The sequence below is a fragment of the Trichomonas vaginalis genome, chromosome IV (genome assembly GCF_026262505.1).
Source record: "Trichomonas vaginalis G3 chromosome IV, whole genome shotgun sequence".
Lineage (NCBI taxonomy): Eukaryota > Parabasalia > Trichomonadida > Trichomonadidae > Trichomonas > Trichomonas vaginalis.
The window spans coordinates 6791121-6805493 of NC_067206.1; the positions used below are offsets into that span (position 1 = coordinate 6791121).

At 31.5% G+C, this 14373-nt stretch overlaps 6 protein-coding genes across 6 annotated transcripts, besides 6 other annotated features; 4 read left to right on the forward strand and 2 right to left on the reverse strand.

Annotated features, from left to right (window-relative positions):
- Positions 1-804: 804 nt before the first annotated feature.
- TVAGG3_0043650 (uncharacterized protein) lies at positions 805-4118 on the forward strand (the record flags this gene model as incomplete). The annotated part of the gene is made up of 1 exon (XM_001322814.2): positions 805-3957. The coding sequence occupies one exon, from the start codon at positions 805-807 to the stop codon at positions 3955-3957; it is 3153 nt and encodes a 1050-aa protein (XP_001322849.1).
- An 80-nt stretch (positions 4119-4198) lies between these two features.
- TVAGG3_0043660 (uncharacterized protein) lies at positions 4199-6321 on the reverse strand (the record flags this gene model as incomplete). The annotated part of the gene is made up of 1 exon (XM_001322815.1): positions 5807-6022. One exon carries the CDS (start codon positions 6020-6022, stop codon positions 5807-5809), a length of 216 nt encoding a protein of 71 aa, XP_001322850.1.
- A 137-nt stretch (positions 6322-6458) lies between these two features.
- Positions 6459-7717, forward strand: TVAGG3_0043670 (uncharacterized protein; the record flags this gene model as incomplete). Its single annotated transcript, XM_001322816.1, has 1 exon — positions 6790-7545. One exon carries the CDS (start codon positions 6790-6792, stop codon positions 7543-7545), a length of 756 nt encoding a protein of 251 aa, XP_001322851.1.
- Positions 7718-7766: 49 nt separating this feature from the next.
- Positions 7767-7797: a mobile genetic element.
- Positions 7767-7797: a terminal%2Cinverted (terminal inverted repeat of tvBac_53III transposon ID:TVAGG3_0043680).
- Positions 7798-8645: 848 nt separating this feature from the next.
- Positions 8646-9561: a mobile genetic element.
- A 617-nt stretch (positions 9562-10178) lies between these two features.
- Positions 10179-10215: a mobile genetic element.
- Positions 10179-10215: a terminal%2Cinverted (terminal inverted repeat of Banshee-A3 transposon ID:TVAGG3_0043700).
- Positions 10216-11275: 1060 nt separating this feature from the next.
- Positions 11276-11466: a mobile genetic element.
- Positions 11467-12826: 1360 nt separating this feature from the next.
- On the forward strand, positions 12827-13189 carry TVAGG3_0043720 (uncharacterized protein; the record flags this gene model as incomplete). Its single annotated transcript, XM_051220809.1, has 1 exon — positions 12827-13189. One exon carries the CDS (start codon positions 12827-12829, stop codon positions 13187-13189), a length of 363 nt encoding a protein of 120 aa, XP_051105795.1.
- Positions 13190-13207: 18 nt separating this feature from the next.
- TVAGG3_0043730 (serine threonine-protein phosphatase family) lies at positions 13208-13450 on the forward strand (the record flags this gene model as incomplete). Its single annotated transcript, XM_051220810.1, has 1 exon — positions 13208-13450. One exon carries the CDS (start codon positions 13208-13210, stop codon positions 13448-13450), a length of 243 nt encoding a protein of 80 aa, XP_051105796.1.
- A 4-nt stretch (positions 13451-13454) lies between these two features.
- On the reverse strand, positions 13455-14303 carry TVAGG3_0043740 (uncharacterized protein; the record flags this gene model as incomplete). The annotated part of the gene is made up of 1 exon (XM_051220811.1): positions 13455-14303. The coding sequence occupies one exon, from the start codon at positions 14301-14303 to the stop codon at positions 13455-13457; it is 849 nt and encodes a 282-aa protein (XP_051105797.1).
- Between the last annotated feature and the right edge of the window lie 70 nt (positions 14304-14373).

Sequence of the window (14373 nt, forward strand, 5' to 3'; positions counted from 1 at the left end):
TAAAATCATATCATTAAAATTCCTCTCAATTTTAAATTTTTTTATAAATTGAGACTGACATCTCTAAAATCTTCTAAAAAATCCATATCTCACAAAAAAAAACTCAATTTTATTTTTACACTCAAATTCCACTCAAAAAATCTATTTGGATAAAAACAAGGTAGAAATTTGAAACGAAGTTTCAAATTTCTCAAGCTTGCATTCTGGGCACGTAAGTGCCCAGAATGCTAAAAGGCGCGTAGCGCCGTTGCTCAATTTCAAATTTATTATAATAATTATTTTATTATAAATCGATCTGTTATAATACACTGATGCAATACATCAATTTATTTAACCTCTAAATCCAAAAAACTCAAATGAGATCACATTACAGTCTTGTTTATCTCTTTGTAAATATGCGTTTTCATGCGACATTGATGTCAACATGCATGATATATTTGGAAATACAGCTCTTGTCATAGCTTTATAGGCTTAAATTAAGATATTTCAAAAATGTGAAATTCCTCATTATAATTCTGTGTCAAATGCCATAATGAAGGTTTACCTTTTCCAAAGTACATTAATCGCCATCCAAAATTGGGATATCAATAAAATGATAGAGCGAAACAATTTGTTAAGAAAAGTGACATTCAAGTTTTCTGGGATTTGATGAAATCGATCATTTTTATTTTCAGAAGTTTACAAGAATTTTGAGATCAGAAATAAAAACAATAAAAAATATTTTAGAGAATTGGTTAACCATAGATGAAATGATCCCTTTGAAATTATTTTGAATTAGCTACCGATACTCGCTCTCACTTTTTTATGTTTTCTCTCTTTTTCTTACATTCTCTTTCAAAAGACTTTTGCTTCCATAGTGGAGGCGAAGGAGAATGTCCCGCTGGATCTATAGGCATAAAAGATATTGAAGATATTTCTTATAATATTAACTCTTCTGATACTTCTATCGATATCACAGTTATTAATACAATTGATACACCTTTTAGATGCAATTCAACTAATCAAGCACATCTACCAGTTAAAATTACTGGTATTGGCAATTCTTACGCTGAATATTCAATAATTGGTCCTTTAGTAAATATTAATGACTTATCTATATCAAACATAAACTTAAAAATCATTACAAATGGAAATATTATCAGCTTTGACACGCTAACTCTCTCAGGAGTTTCATTTTCTTTTTCATCACCGAATCAAATCCTTTATGCTCGGAAATTAACATGCGATATTTATAGTATGCAATGTTTCGATGCAGTACAAGCTCCAAAAATCACTGTTACCCATGAAACAAAGCCAAATATTGATAAACTTGCTACAATTCAATTAGAGTCCAAAACAACTGATGTATCATTCATAAATCCATCATCAAAGACAAGAATGTACATCAAAGACCGTGATGTTCAACTCAGATACGATAATAAGCTTTCTCCTTATTTAATCATCAAATACCTTGACTCTGCGCAAGAACTAAACCTTCATGCCGAACTCTACACCAACGATATGTTTGTAGAATGTGATGAAATTTATGATCATATTTCTTTCGATTGTATCGTTAATGGCAGCACGATTCTTACTCTTGGAAGCAATACGGCCAGATTGTTCAATGACAAAACGATCAAAATTGGTGATGGCCACTTAATTTTCAAAGATTCCGATTATCAAGCGAATTTAGTCTTTTTGGCCGACCATCATTCACTTATTGAATCTGGTGAGGAAGTTCACTTTAACGATATAAAGGTTTACAACCATTCTCTTAACTTAGATTCGCCATTTGCTTCATTAATCAGTTGCGAATCGATAACATTCGAAGGAACATCATCAATAGAAGTCAAATACCAAACACGTATCGTTGGTGATGAAATGACTTTAAAGGGAGAAGTAATTGCAAATTCAAATCAAACTTCTTTTGAAAACTTCAAGAGGATCACTACTACATCAGAAACATCAGTATTACCAGCAGTAGTATCGCATGAATTACTGATAGATATCCCGATTTCTTTCAGTAATTTGGGGCCATATCTAAAATTTGGCAGATTAATGTCTTCAAACATCACTCTTCGCCTTTCGCATACAAGAGAAGAGTATGAGAATGAATCTTGCTGGGATGTTTTCGTGAATAACCTCATTCCTTTGGTTTATGCAACAAATCTTCAAGTTACTGATCCGAAATTCATTGTTATTAAGGATTCAATGGATCCATGGAAGAATCCATTCACATTTTTCACCCAAGAACGCGTTGTTTTCCTTCAAAAATACCAAAATAACGCATTATGTTTCAAAATGCTGGCAAATCCTGCACATACATACAGGACATATGTTTATTCTAACACTCCAATACCTGCTGCCCATGATTTGGTCGTATCTAAGTCGAATCCGTGGTATAAAGGTTCGAATTTCAATCCTTACACGGTTGGTGTCAGATTTGTCGTCCACGAGTCAATAAATGAAGACGATACCGTAGATTTTTCAAAGGTTTCCGGTAACGGACAGAACATTTCTGCATTTTTCGTAAAATCTGACTACGCCGGTGCCGAAATCGAGCCAAATGCATCAGTTAATGTTGATACATTGAAAGGCGTATGCAACGAGCTTACTTTCGTTGATGTTTTGGCGAATTTCGTTTCAAATAATTTTACAAGTATCGTAGAAATTGATAAGTTCACAGCATTAGGTACTACAGACTTCACACATAAATTATTCAAGGTCATTTCTCCTTGTATCGAATTGCAAGATACAGTTTTTGAAAAATTCGAAATTCAAGAAGGAGATAAGATCACTTATATACCATCTGGTGTTGATGTTTCAGTTGTATTCAACCCAGAGGGCTGGATTATCACCAGTGTCCATGAAAATATCAATTGTTCAGTAAGAAGAAATATTGATTTGACAATTAAGATGCAAGAAGGCCAATCCAGGCTTAATCTCGCAGTTTCACAAGGTGCACAGTCCATCAGAACCATGAAAGCTGCATTTTATGGCTACGGATCCATAATTATTTCAAAAGATTTCGAAAATTACATGTCAAATCCACCGATCATGGTATCTTCAACCAACGACAACATCTATTTGGAGGTATCAGGTTCATATGTCCCAGTAATTTTCGGAAACCTCAAAAAAGTTGTTATTAACTCAAATGTCGAAGGATTAGAGACATCTTTCCCAGATAACAGCTTCTTCAATTCGAAATCATTGGAGTTCTCCATTCCGGACACCTCTAGAATCAAATCCATCAATATGGGAAACTTCAAAATTAATGAACCGCTTGAAGACGATGAATGTTTGATCATTTCGCATCCAGTCATCAAGTTTGAGTCATTAAGAGTCGGAATATCCCGTTTCTGCGAACTTAAGAACGTAATTTGTCAAAATTTAATTGTTGATATGACAGAAAAGGTCAATCTCCGCAATTCTATTGTAGACAAAGTAACTGTTCAAGGAGATGCAGGCGCAGAATCATTCCCAACTGTTTTACTGTTTAATACAACAATCAAGAGCTCATTAATTGATATTGCAAGGCGAAGTGTTGAGAAATTGTTGGATGAATCGAGAATGGTCTTTAATTCAGACGGTTCTTTCGATTTGAGAACAATTTCAGACAAATTAGAGATTTCTGACAAATACATATTTGTTTCAGGCAAATCTTACTTCATCACAACAAGTATATCCAATGATGCCTTGTTCATCAAATTCAATGAAGTTCCTCGTCCTCCAACACCAAAACCAACTTCATCAGAAACAATCACTTCTGTTCCTCTCCCCACACAGACAGAGATACCTGACGAAAGAGGAGGACTGAATGTCGGTGCTGTAGTTGGAGGAACTGTCGGAATTCTCGTGACAGTGATTATCATCGTTGCTGTGGTTATCTACTACAGATCTGTGCCAAAACAGGAGTTGGACAGCGAAATATTGACTGTTTCTAATGATTACATGCTGAAGGATGGAATGAACGTTTAGATATAAAAATTTTTTATGTAAATTAAATAATTTAATGAATACTTTTTACTTTTTGACAAAAAATTGAATGAAATCAAAATGAACTGAAGAGTCTACTACTTCACTTCACTTTTCCTCCAAAGCAATTATAACTATGATTCTTAGCAGTATTTACTATTGTCATCCTATATAAAAGCATTATTTCTATATTATTATACAAAGTGAATTTAAATTTGGTCATTCACACCCGTTGACGAGTAATAAGAGAAGGAGAGAATGCCATATATACAGTGTCATTTCATAGGATTGAGATGGTCTATAATGTGGAAAATGGATGGTTATGTATTCAATTAAGGTTAATCAAAAAGTGTCATTTAGATTATGATAAAAATCAAATCTTTGACACCGTAAAAATATATGATAAAGTTTTTTATACTCATAGAAGCATTGATGTTTGGTACCAGTACTTTGCTAATGATACAATTCCTCAAAATATTTCCGAGAATGCAGTTTGGACAGGACCTGGAAACATTTTTGCTGATGAAATCTGTTTTCAAGGATTAAATCAGAATGGTGTTATTACTGTTAGTGATTCAAACGTTTTAATTAATTATTGCAGATTCTCAAATTGTAGTTCTAATAACAAAGGCGCATGCGTTTCACTTATTAATGGAGAAAGTATCCACTTGAAAATATGTTGTTTTAATTGTTCTACTGCCGATATTGGTGCCTATATATACAATGTGCTATCTGATGAGAAAGGGAAAAGAAATTTTATTTTTGAAAGCTCTATTACTGATACTGTATCAAAAAGTGACGCATCTTTTTGGATTGAATATGGTAAAATAGATATAAATACCATGAATAACTCATATAATTATGCTACCTATAATCCGTTTTGTGTAATCAGACCCGGAAACGCAAATAATACAACTTTTACTTTCTGTGAGATATTTAATAACACCAGTCCTTTTCAAGCAATATTTTGGAGTTATAGAATTTATTTTGAAATTATTTCCTGTGAATTCATAAAAAACTATCAATCGGACAGAAATTTTTGCCTGTTTCATATTTATGGTGTCGGTCAAATTAGAAATTCAATTTTTATTTCAAATATCTGTAACAAATTATTTCCTAATAATGTAATAGTAGATAATTCCTTCCTGAAAAGCAATACTGAAAAATCTGATTCATCTTCAAATGTTAAATCTACTATAAATGCATTACCTTTTAAGTTTGATAAATTTCTAATAAGTTGCAGATATTACAATATTGATCCCACATATTTCTGTATGTATCCATATCAATGCATAGAATTTATAAACACAAATATATTGTAGCTGACTAAAATATATTTAACTTGCCTACTTAAGGCTGTACCTTCACACATCTGATTTTAATTCAAAATTTTGACAACTGTGGTGAAGCGTCATCATATCATGAATTCGATCTTTTTTGGAATATTTCTTTAGATGATGACCTTTTTTAATCATCTATTGTAAAAGGCTGCTATGAATACATTTCGTGCTGTAAAGCCTGGTGAGACAAGTACATTAATTTTACATTCTGTGTTTTACATTAGTTCTTCATAGGTAATTTCTTGGCGTAATTCAATGTCAAAAACAATCATTTTATGTAGTTTCAGACAAATTTAGATCTTCGGCATATAAATTATTTTTATGATTCTTTATTCAAAAATAATGCTGAAAAGTCTAATACATCGTCAAGCATTGTATTTTCAATAATGATTCCTCTTTCAAATTAGCTGCAAATATATCACTAATCTCATGTAACTAAACTCTTATTTGTTAAATTATCTACAAAGCAATACAAAATAAAAAAATAATCAAATTTTAAGATTATTTTGTAATTAATACAAAGCAATAAGAATAAGCAACAGTGCAATCACCAGCAAAGCAATACCTAAAGCACTCCAATGTATTTTTCTTGGTGTGGCGGAAGCTGTTGGATAAGCAGTTTCTGTTGGTTGCGGAGAAAACTCTGCTGAAGGAGTAAACATTGATGTTGGAGGGAAAGGAGATCTTGTTGGAGATAAAGATCTCATTGGAACTGGAGATGGTTCCATAGTTCTGAAAACGGTTGGATAAGCAGTTGACATTGCCGTTGAGAATGGTGTGTTGAATGGCGTTTCCTGATTCGTTGGATGCAATGTTGGAGAACTAGCAGGAGTTGTGTAAGGCGTTTCAAACGGTGTCGTAAAATGAGGAGTTTCAAATGGAGTGATTGCATTTGTAGTGTGTGCTGTGCTAAAAGGTGTTTCAAAAGCAGTTGACCAAGCTGTCTGGAATGGAGTTTCGAATGCAGTTCTGTAAGGTGAGTATGTAGCTGATGGTTCTTTGATGATTTTCTTAGTTTCACCATCAGAGAGAGTATAAATATCATAACTACTCTTTGAAATGTTAATATTGCTCGTCTAATCTTGTGAATACAAATAAATTGTTTCAATTGCGATGCTATCACCATTAACATAGCATGATTGAGGATTAGTTGTTGCAGTACAATTCTTAAACATCAGATAAATGAGAGCTTACTTTCGTTGATGTTTTTGTGAATTTTGTTTCAAATAATTTTACAAGTATCGTAGAAATTGATAAGTTCACAGCATTAGGTACGACAGACTTCACACATAAATTATTCAAGGTCATTTCTCCTTGTATCGAATTGCAAGATACAGTTTTTGAAAAATTCGAAATTCAAGAAGGAGATAAGATCACTTATATACCATCTGGTGTTGATGTTTCAGTTGTATTCAACCCAGAGGGCTGGATTATCACCAGTGTCCATGAAAATATCAATTGTTCAGTAAGAAGAAATATTGATTTGACAATTAAGATGCAAGAAGGCCAATCCAGGCTTAATCTCGCAGTTTCACAAGGTGCACAGTCCATCAGAACCATGAAAGCTGCATTTTATGGCTACGGATCCATAATTATTTCAAAAGATTTCGAAAATTACATGTCAAATCCACCGATCATGGTATCTTCAACCAGCGACAACATCTATTTGGAGGTATCAGGTTCATATGTCCCAGTAATTTTCGGAAACCTCAAAAAAGTTGTTATTAACTCAAATGTCGAAGGATTAGAGACATCTTTCCCAGATAACAGCTTCTTCAATTCGAAATCATTGGAGTTCTCCATTCCGGACACCTCTAGAATCAAATCCATCAATATGGGAAACTTCAAAATTAATGAACCGCTTGAAGACGATGAATGTTTGATCATTTCGCATCCAGTCATCAAGTTTGAGTCATTAAGAGTCGGAATATCCCGTTTCTGCGAACTTAAGAACGTAATTTGTCAAAATTTAATTGTTGATATGACAGAAAAGGTCAATCTCCGCAATTCTATTGTAGACAAAGTAACTGTTCAAGGAGATGCAGGCGCAGAATCATTCCCAACTGTTTTACTGTTTAATACAACAATCAAGAGCTCATTAATTGATATTGCAAGGCGAAGTGTTGAGAAATTGTTGGATGAATCGAGAATGGTCTTTAATTCAGACGGTTCTTTCGATTTGAGAACAATTTCAGACAAATTAGAGAATAATTTATGGTTGCAATTACCACTTTTTGTCATCCTCTCATAAAAGGTAGAAGATATGCTTGATCTCACAATAAAGTAAGATCTTATACTCCAGGATGCACTTTTTGAATATCAAAAGAGAGTTCCCTTCATTTTCCTCTCATAAATCTTGATTATAATTCAAAAACAAATCAGCTTTTGTGTGTACAATAAAATGATCTATAATAACTTTCTTCCAACAAAAAGAATGGGGCGATGAAACTTTGAGCGTTAAAAAAAATCGAAAGAATGTCAGAAAGTGAAAGTGCATCCTTAAGGTGATATGAGAGAGAAGTAGTAGCATACTGCAGATGTAGTATCATTTCATAGGATAAAGGTGGTATTTAATATGGCATATAATTGTATTTAAACATAATTATGGGCCTAAATATTTTGTATTCAATTAAGGCCTTATCAAAAAGTGACATTATAGATTATGAATAGAATCAAACTATTCAACTCTAAAGATTAATGTTAAAATTTTTTATACTCATAGAAGCATTGATGTTTGGTACCAGTACTTCGCAAATGATACAATTCCTCAAAATATTTCCGAGAATGCAGTTTGGACAAGGTCTGGAAACGTTTTTGCTGATGAAATCTGTTTTCAAGGATTAAATCAGAATGGTGTTATTACTGTTAGTGATTCAAACGTTTTAATTAATTATTGCAGATTCTCAAATTGTAGTTCTAATAACAAAGGCGCATGCGTTTCACTTATTAATGGAGAAAGTATCCACGTGAGAATATGCTGCTTTAATTGTTCTTCAAATGATGATGCTGCCTATTTATACAATGTGCTATCTGATGTGAAAGGAAAAAGAAATTTTATTTTTGATAGCTCTATTACTGATACTAAAACAATTAGTGACGCTTCTTTATGGATTGAATTTGGTGAAATAAATATAAGTGCCATGAATAGCTCATATAATTATGCTACCTATAATCCGTTTTGTGTAATCAGACCTGGAAGCACAAATATTGCAAATTTCACTTTCTGTGAAATATTTAAAAACACCAGTCCTTATCAAGGAATATTTTGGAGTTATGGAAATTATTTTAAAATTATTTCCTGTGAATTCATACAAAATCATCAATTATGTAACTCTGATGGCTTGATATTAAGGGTGCACACGAGAGGATCATGTAAACTTCAGAATTTAGAACCTTATTTTTAGGCATTATCTTGGCTACCTATTTAGGCTCGAAAAGCAAAAAATATCAAAAAATACAACTTGACTCCATTATGACCCTTTCATGGAGGTAGTTTTTATCCGCTAGTATTTTCCCTTTGAATCTCTTTACAATTCGAAATCAAATTCAAAACTCAGTAGAAGAAAGGAAGAATCGACTTACTACGGTTGTAATACGAATAAATACATATATTTAATTATTTTTATTTACATAATAATTGTTTGAAGCTCATATTCCATCAAATTTTTAAATAAAAACATTAAAATGTTGAAAATGTTCATATATTTTAATAGGGTTTTGGCACTTTATTTAGGAATTACTACATACATAGTCGAACTGAACTTGATATTTTGAAATTTAAATTATTTATCAAAATTAAAATTTAACTTGAAATTTATAATTATTTAGTCATATTTTGCATAATTCTAAGTAGATTTTGTAAAAAATCAAGAAAGAAAAATTTTAACGTGCTTTATTTTTTCTTTTTTATAATAATACATATTATTATATAATTAACATATTCATAATGTTTCACCCTTTCAAAAATATAATCCTCCTCCTCTCAAATAAACGTACATACGGGTGGCCTCTTTTTTCAAAAAATCAAAATTTGAAATTTTGGGCTCAAATATTAGAGATTTTTTCAACCTTCAACGATATATGTTGTCTATATCAGACCTCCTTTCTTTTTGATACTTAACATTGTTCCTAAATCTTAGCCGTTAAGGCTGTTCTGAAAATATTTTTTTTTCGAAAAAATTCGAAAAAAATTCTTAAAATTCAAAAATCCCTTAATTCCTGAGGATTTTGGGAAAAAGTTTTTACATGAACATGTGTATATTATATGTATGGCATTCCAAACGGGAACCGCGGTTGGTTACCATGGATTTCCGTCACCGGTCACATTTTAAAGATTTTTAAAGCCTTATAAAAATATGCTTTGTAAATCATTTTTTGTAAATCGGCAAAAATTTGGTAATTTTCTTCAACTAATAAATCTGCGAATAGCATTTATAATACAAGAACAATCTTTTAAAATGCGTTTGATTCATTTTTGTATAATTTCATATAGGCACATATATTCTTCCGGGACTTTCCGTGATTTTACCGTAAAATCATTAGTTTACACCAATTTTTCCGTATTTTGAATAGTTTACTGCACTTTTTCCGTAAAATTGAGTTACGGGAATCCGCAAAATTTCCGGACCTCATTTTTCATAGAATATAATAATAATATTTGATAAAAAGATATATTATTTATATTTTTGATTTTTGAATTACGGAAAAAGTGAATTGATAACTTGATTTTTTTATATGGTTAATTTTTCAAATGATATTATGAAGATCTAAAATATTAAAAGTAAAAAATTGAATTACGGAAAAAGTGAGGTCAAAAGTGAAATAAATTTGCAGAACAATTTTCATTGAAATAAGCTTTATTTTTCATTATTAATAACAATGCTGTAATAAACAGAAATTCATCAAAAGTGACAGCTCTCAATTTTTTGACATTTGTAAATTCTAAATTGAATGAGAAAAATGAAATAATACTAAGCATAATACAATATTCTAGATTTAATTATAATTAGGAAAAAGTTAGTTTTGAGAGTACTTTTCATAGGCATATAGAATGAAATCTTCTGAAAAATAATATCATATAAACTCATATTATTTTCTAATATATAACTATTTTATATAAAAATCAAATTCAATGATCTGAAAAGCGAAGGATAAACCTCAAAATTTACGAATATAATGAGTGGGAATATAATGCTTATCTATCATAAAACCATATGAAATATCAATTTTTGCTTTACGCCTAATTTTTGACGACAATTAGCAAAAAATGTTAAATGTTAACACTCAGTCCATTTGAATATGAAAAATAAAATTGACTTTGATTAAATGTTTTTATTTATCATGCAATTCTTCTTGCGACCAAAGATTTGAATAAAATTTCAAAAAATAAGATAGCTTAAAAAATAATATACGGTAGTGTTTACTAATAGATGAATAGTATATAAATTCTATTAAAATGGATTTGATCCAAAAAAATATATAAAATTTGATCATAAATAAAATCGTTTTAAATTACTTCTTCATTTAAATTATAACAATTATTTTTGGTTTTATAGTTTTTAAAGCTCATGTGGTTTTTTTAACCACAGAATACTTATGTGCTGTAGCAAGCTTGCAATCCAAAGCTCACGTTAGACAACAAGAGTCATGAAGTCTCATACTAAGGGATATCCAACATATATTTTAATAATCTAATGTTTGTGACAAATATTCAACATAAAATTAAGTTTTCGTTTCGTTACAAGGCATTCATACTTTGGAGATATCATATTTAATGTACAGAAAAGTTAATATTAAACAATACATGCTAAAGAATTAATAAATAAGATAATAAAATAAATTTATACGTAATTACTTTCATTTAATATGCTTTATGCTGTATAATATTTGATTAAGAGCATTAAAAGGTTCCATAATCTGCTTTTATAGCAAGATTTTTGATAAAAATTTTAAATTTTGAAAAAATGATGAGAAAAGGAAAAAAAAGGTAAATGAGAGCAAGAGGAGGGAAAAAAGAAAAAGAAAAGGAAGGGAAGGGAAAAATAAAAGAAAGAAGGACATATAAAAATTTAGATGCGCATTCTTAATGCCGAGGCGGCTTGCCGCCGAGGCGCGATTTTTTTAGGCCTCTACGGTAACCCGGCAATGTTTTTTTAAATCTTGTACAGCCCTAATTATATGAAGTATATTGATAAGGTAAAAATCAAATTTTATTGCATAGTCATCGAGAAAATAAACTAATGAATCCCTCAAAATTGAGAGGGTAATCCTCCTCCTCTCAAATAAACGTACATACGGGTGCACCCTTAAATAAGTATGGAGCTGGAGAAATTAGAAATTCGATTTTTATTTCAAATGAATGTTTCAAATTATTTAAGGATGATGATATAAAAGTATATGATTCTTTCCTGAAAAACAATACTGAAAAATCTGATTCATCTTCAAAAAAAAAAAAAAAAAAAAAAAAAAAAAAAGGCATTGGGGCTTCCAGGCACTTCGTGCCCTCTAGCCCCGAAGATGTTTTGTCACTTTTCTGTCACTTTTCAGGTAAAAACATTTTTATTATTATATATAAATGAATTTTACAAAACCACCGTTACCCTTCTTTGGAAATAAGAGTAGATGTAAAGATATTATATTGAGAGAACTTAAGAAACTACCGAATGGTCTAACATTTGTAGATTTGTTCGGTGGAAGTTTCTATATATCCCATTTGTGCCATACAATATTCCCAGACTCAAAGATTATATGCAATGACTTCGACAACTATATGAACCGTCTCAAACATATACCAGACACAAACAAAATATTGAAAGAGTTAAAAGAAAAGATACCTATAGGTAAGATGGAACGTATACCATTAGATAACAAAAATATTGTGAGAGAGGTTTTGAAAAAAGCAGAATATATAGACTGGGATAGTATATCTGCTAGACTATTATATAGTGGTGCTATAAGAGTTCATGACATTGAAACACTTATGTCAAAAGTTTTATATCTTAACTATACAAATGTTTTCAAAGAGGACATAGAAAAATATATTGAGGGTATAGAATTTGTGAGATGTCATTGGACAGAGTTGTATGAAAAATATAAAGACAAGGAAAATGTTTTCTTTATAGTGGACCCGCCGTTCTATAACACATGGGATTTTCAATACCAAGTAGACTGGACTTTGAGAGACTCTTTAGAAACTTTAGACGTTTTACATAACCATCCATGCTTTTACTTTACATCCGATAAAAGTGGTTTGGAAACCGTTATGAGATGGTTAGAGGACATACATGACTATGAGTTTATATATGACAAGATAGAATATGAGAGAGGTCCTATAAACTGGAGAAAGTGTCATAACAAAGAAATTTTATTAGTAAGTAAATGTGGTTTGAAATAGGACTACTTGTTTTAGGTTTTTTCCATTGTGTCATTTATTTATTTGACGTGGCAGAAAGATATAGAGAATATGAAGATGAACCAATGTCTGCAAATGTTCAGCATATGTACTCGTAAGAGATATTTTTATCTAATATTAAATGGACGCACAGAACTTAGCGAATGCACAGCAACCTGGACAACCAAACCCAGAGAATATTCCAAATGAAGTTAGAATACAAACTGCAATGGCAAACTATGGTCAAGTGCCAACAGATGTACAAATGCAAACTGCCATGTCAAATGACGCTGCGTTAGGTTTGCCACCATGGTATGCAAATATGAGATGGAAAGAGTTTTATACAAACCCTGAAGTGGGATATAAACAACTTTATGCAGATGACGCGAACACAGGAGTTGACCCAGAATATGTTTTCTACCAGAGGAGAAACAGAATGTATGAGCTCCAGTTAAAGAATGCTATGGAACTCAACAGGAAACGTAAGAGACTAGGCGGACATTAGATTTTTACATATAGTAAAATGGGTTTCTTCAGTAAGATAGGAAACTTCTTTCGAAATGTTGGAAGAGGTATATGGAATGGAATAAAAACCGTAGGAAGAGGAATTTGGAACGGAGTCAAAAATATTGGTAAAAGAGTAGGTCAGTTCGTTGGTATTATACCTAAAGACCCTGAACCAGAAGAACAAGCTCCTGTTATACAACAGCCTGAACCTGCACCACAGTCTAGTTGGCAACCAAATCCAACACCTCAACCGTATTAAAAAATTATATTTTTACCGTTCGATAGTAGTTGTATATGAAACTAAGTTCTAAGTAAAACGCATGGTATAATGGAACTATTCTCTTTCTTCCATCTGTTGTAAACCATACTTGAAAGTCTGAAATACTTCCACTCGGCGGTTCATATAGCTTTGTAGGTTTTTCGTAAAAGTCATTTGCCAAGCATAAAAAAGAGTTTTGTGCACCAGAAAATGAAGCATGAACTATAATAGCATCTGGGTCGAAAACATCTTTAAATAAATATGGTTCATCTCTTGCATATCGACTGTAAATATTTGCTAAAGGAAGTTCGACTTTCTGATTTAACATTCTTTGCAAATAATACCATGACATTGCAGTGAATTCTGTATATATTTGTTCGTCTTTATTTGGATTGTCTTCGTAGATTTGAAATGACACTTGTGAATTTTGTTTGTCATATACAATTCTCACATAAAGTGTGCTATTGGTATTTGCATATTCATCAGCATATTTTGCATAACATGAGTTTATTTTATCTTCTATATTTTTTAACGCAGTCTGTAGAGAAGATGAAAGGTCAACTTGTATTAGCTCAATTTCTTCCCACATTTTTCGTTTCCCTTCAGATATATAATCTATATGAAACCTTACAATAAATGGAAAACTTTTATCTTCTACAGACACAAATTTTATTCTACGAAAGCCAACAGCTTTTGTGACGGATGGGTCTCTTAGCCATCTCAATGGGTAGTCAAAACGATAGCCTTCATGCTTTACGGTCTCTGTCTCAAACTTTTGACCGACATTCGTAAAAAGTTCATCTAATGGTTTAGTTGTAGCAACTCTTGAATTTTCTTTTTCTATTGAAAGCATATTTTATCTAGAATAAAAATGTCGAAAGAAACAGCGTCTATGAGAGAAATACAACACAACCGACAACTCA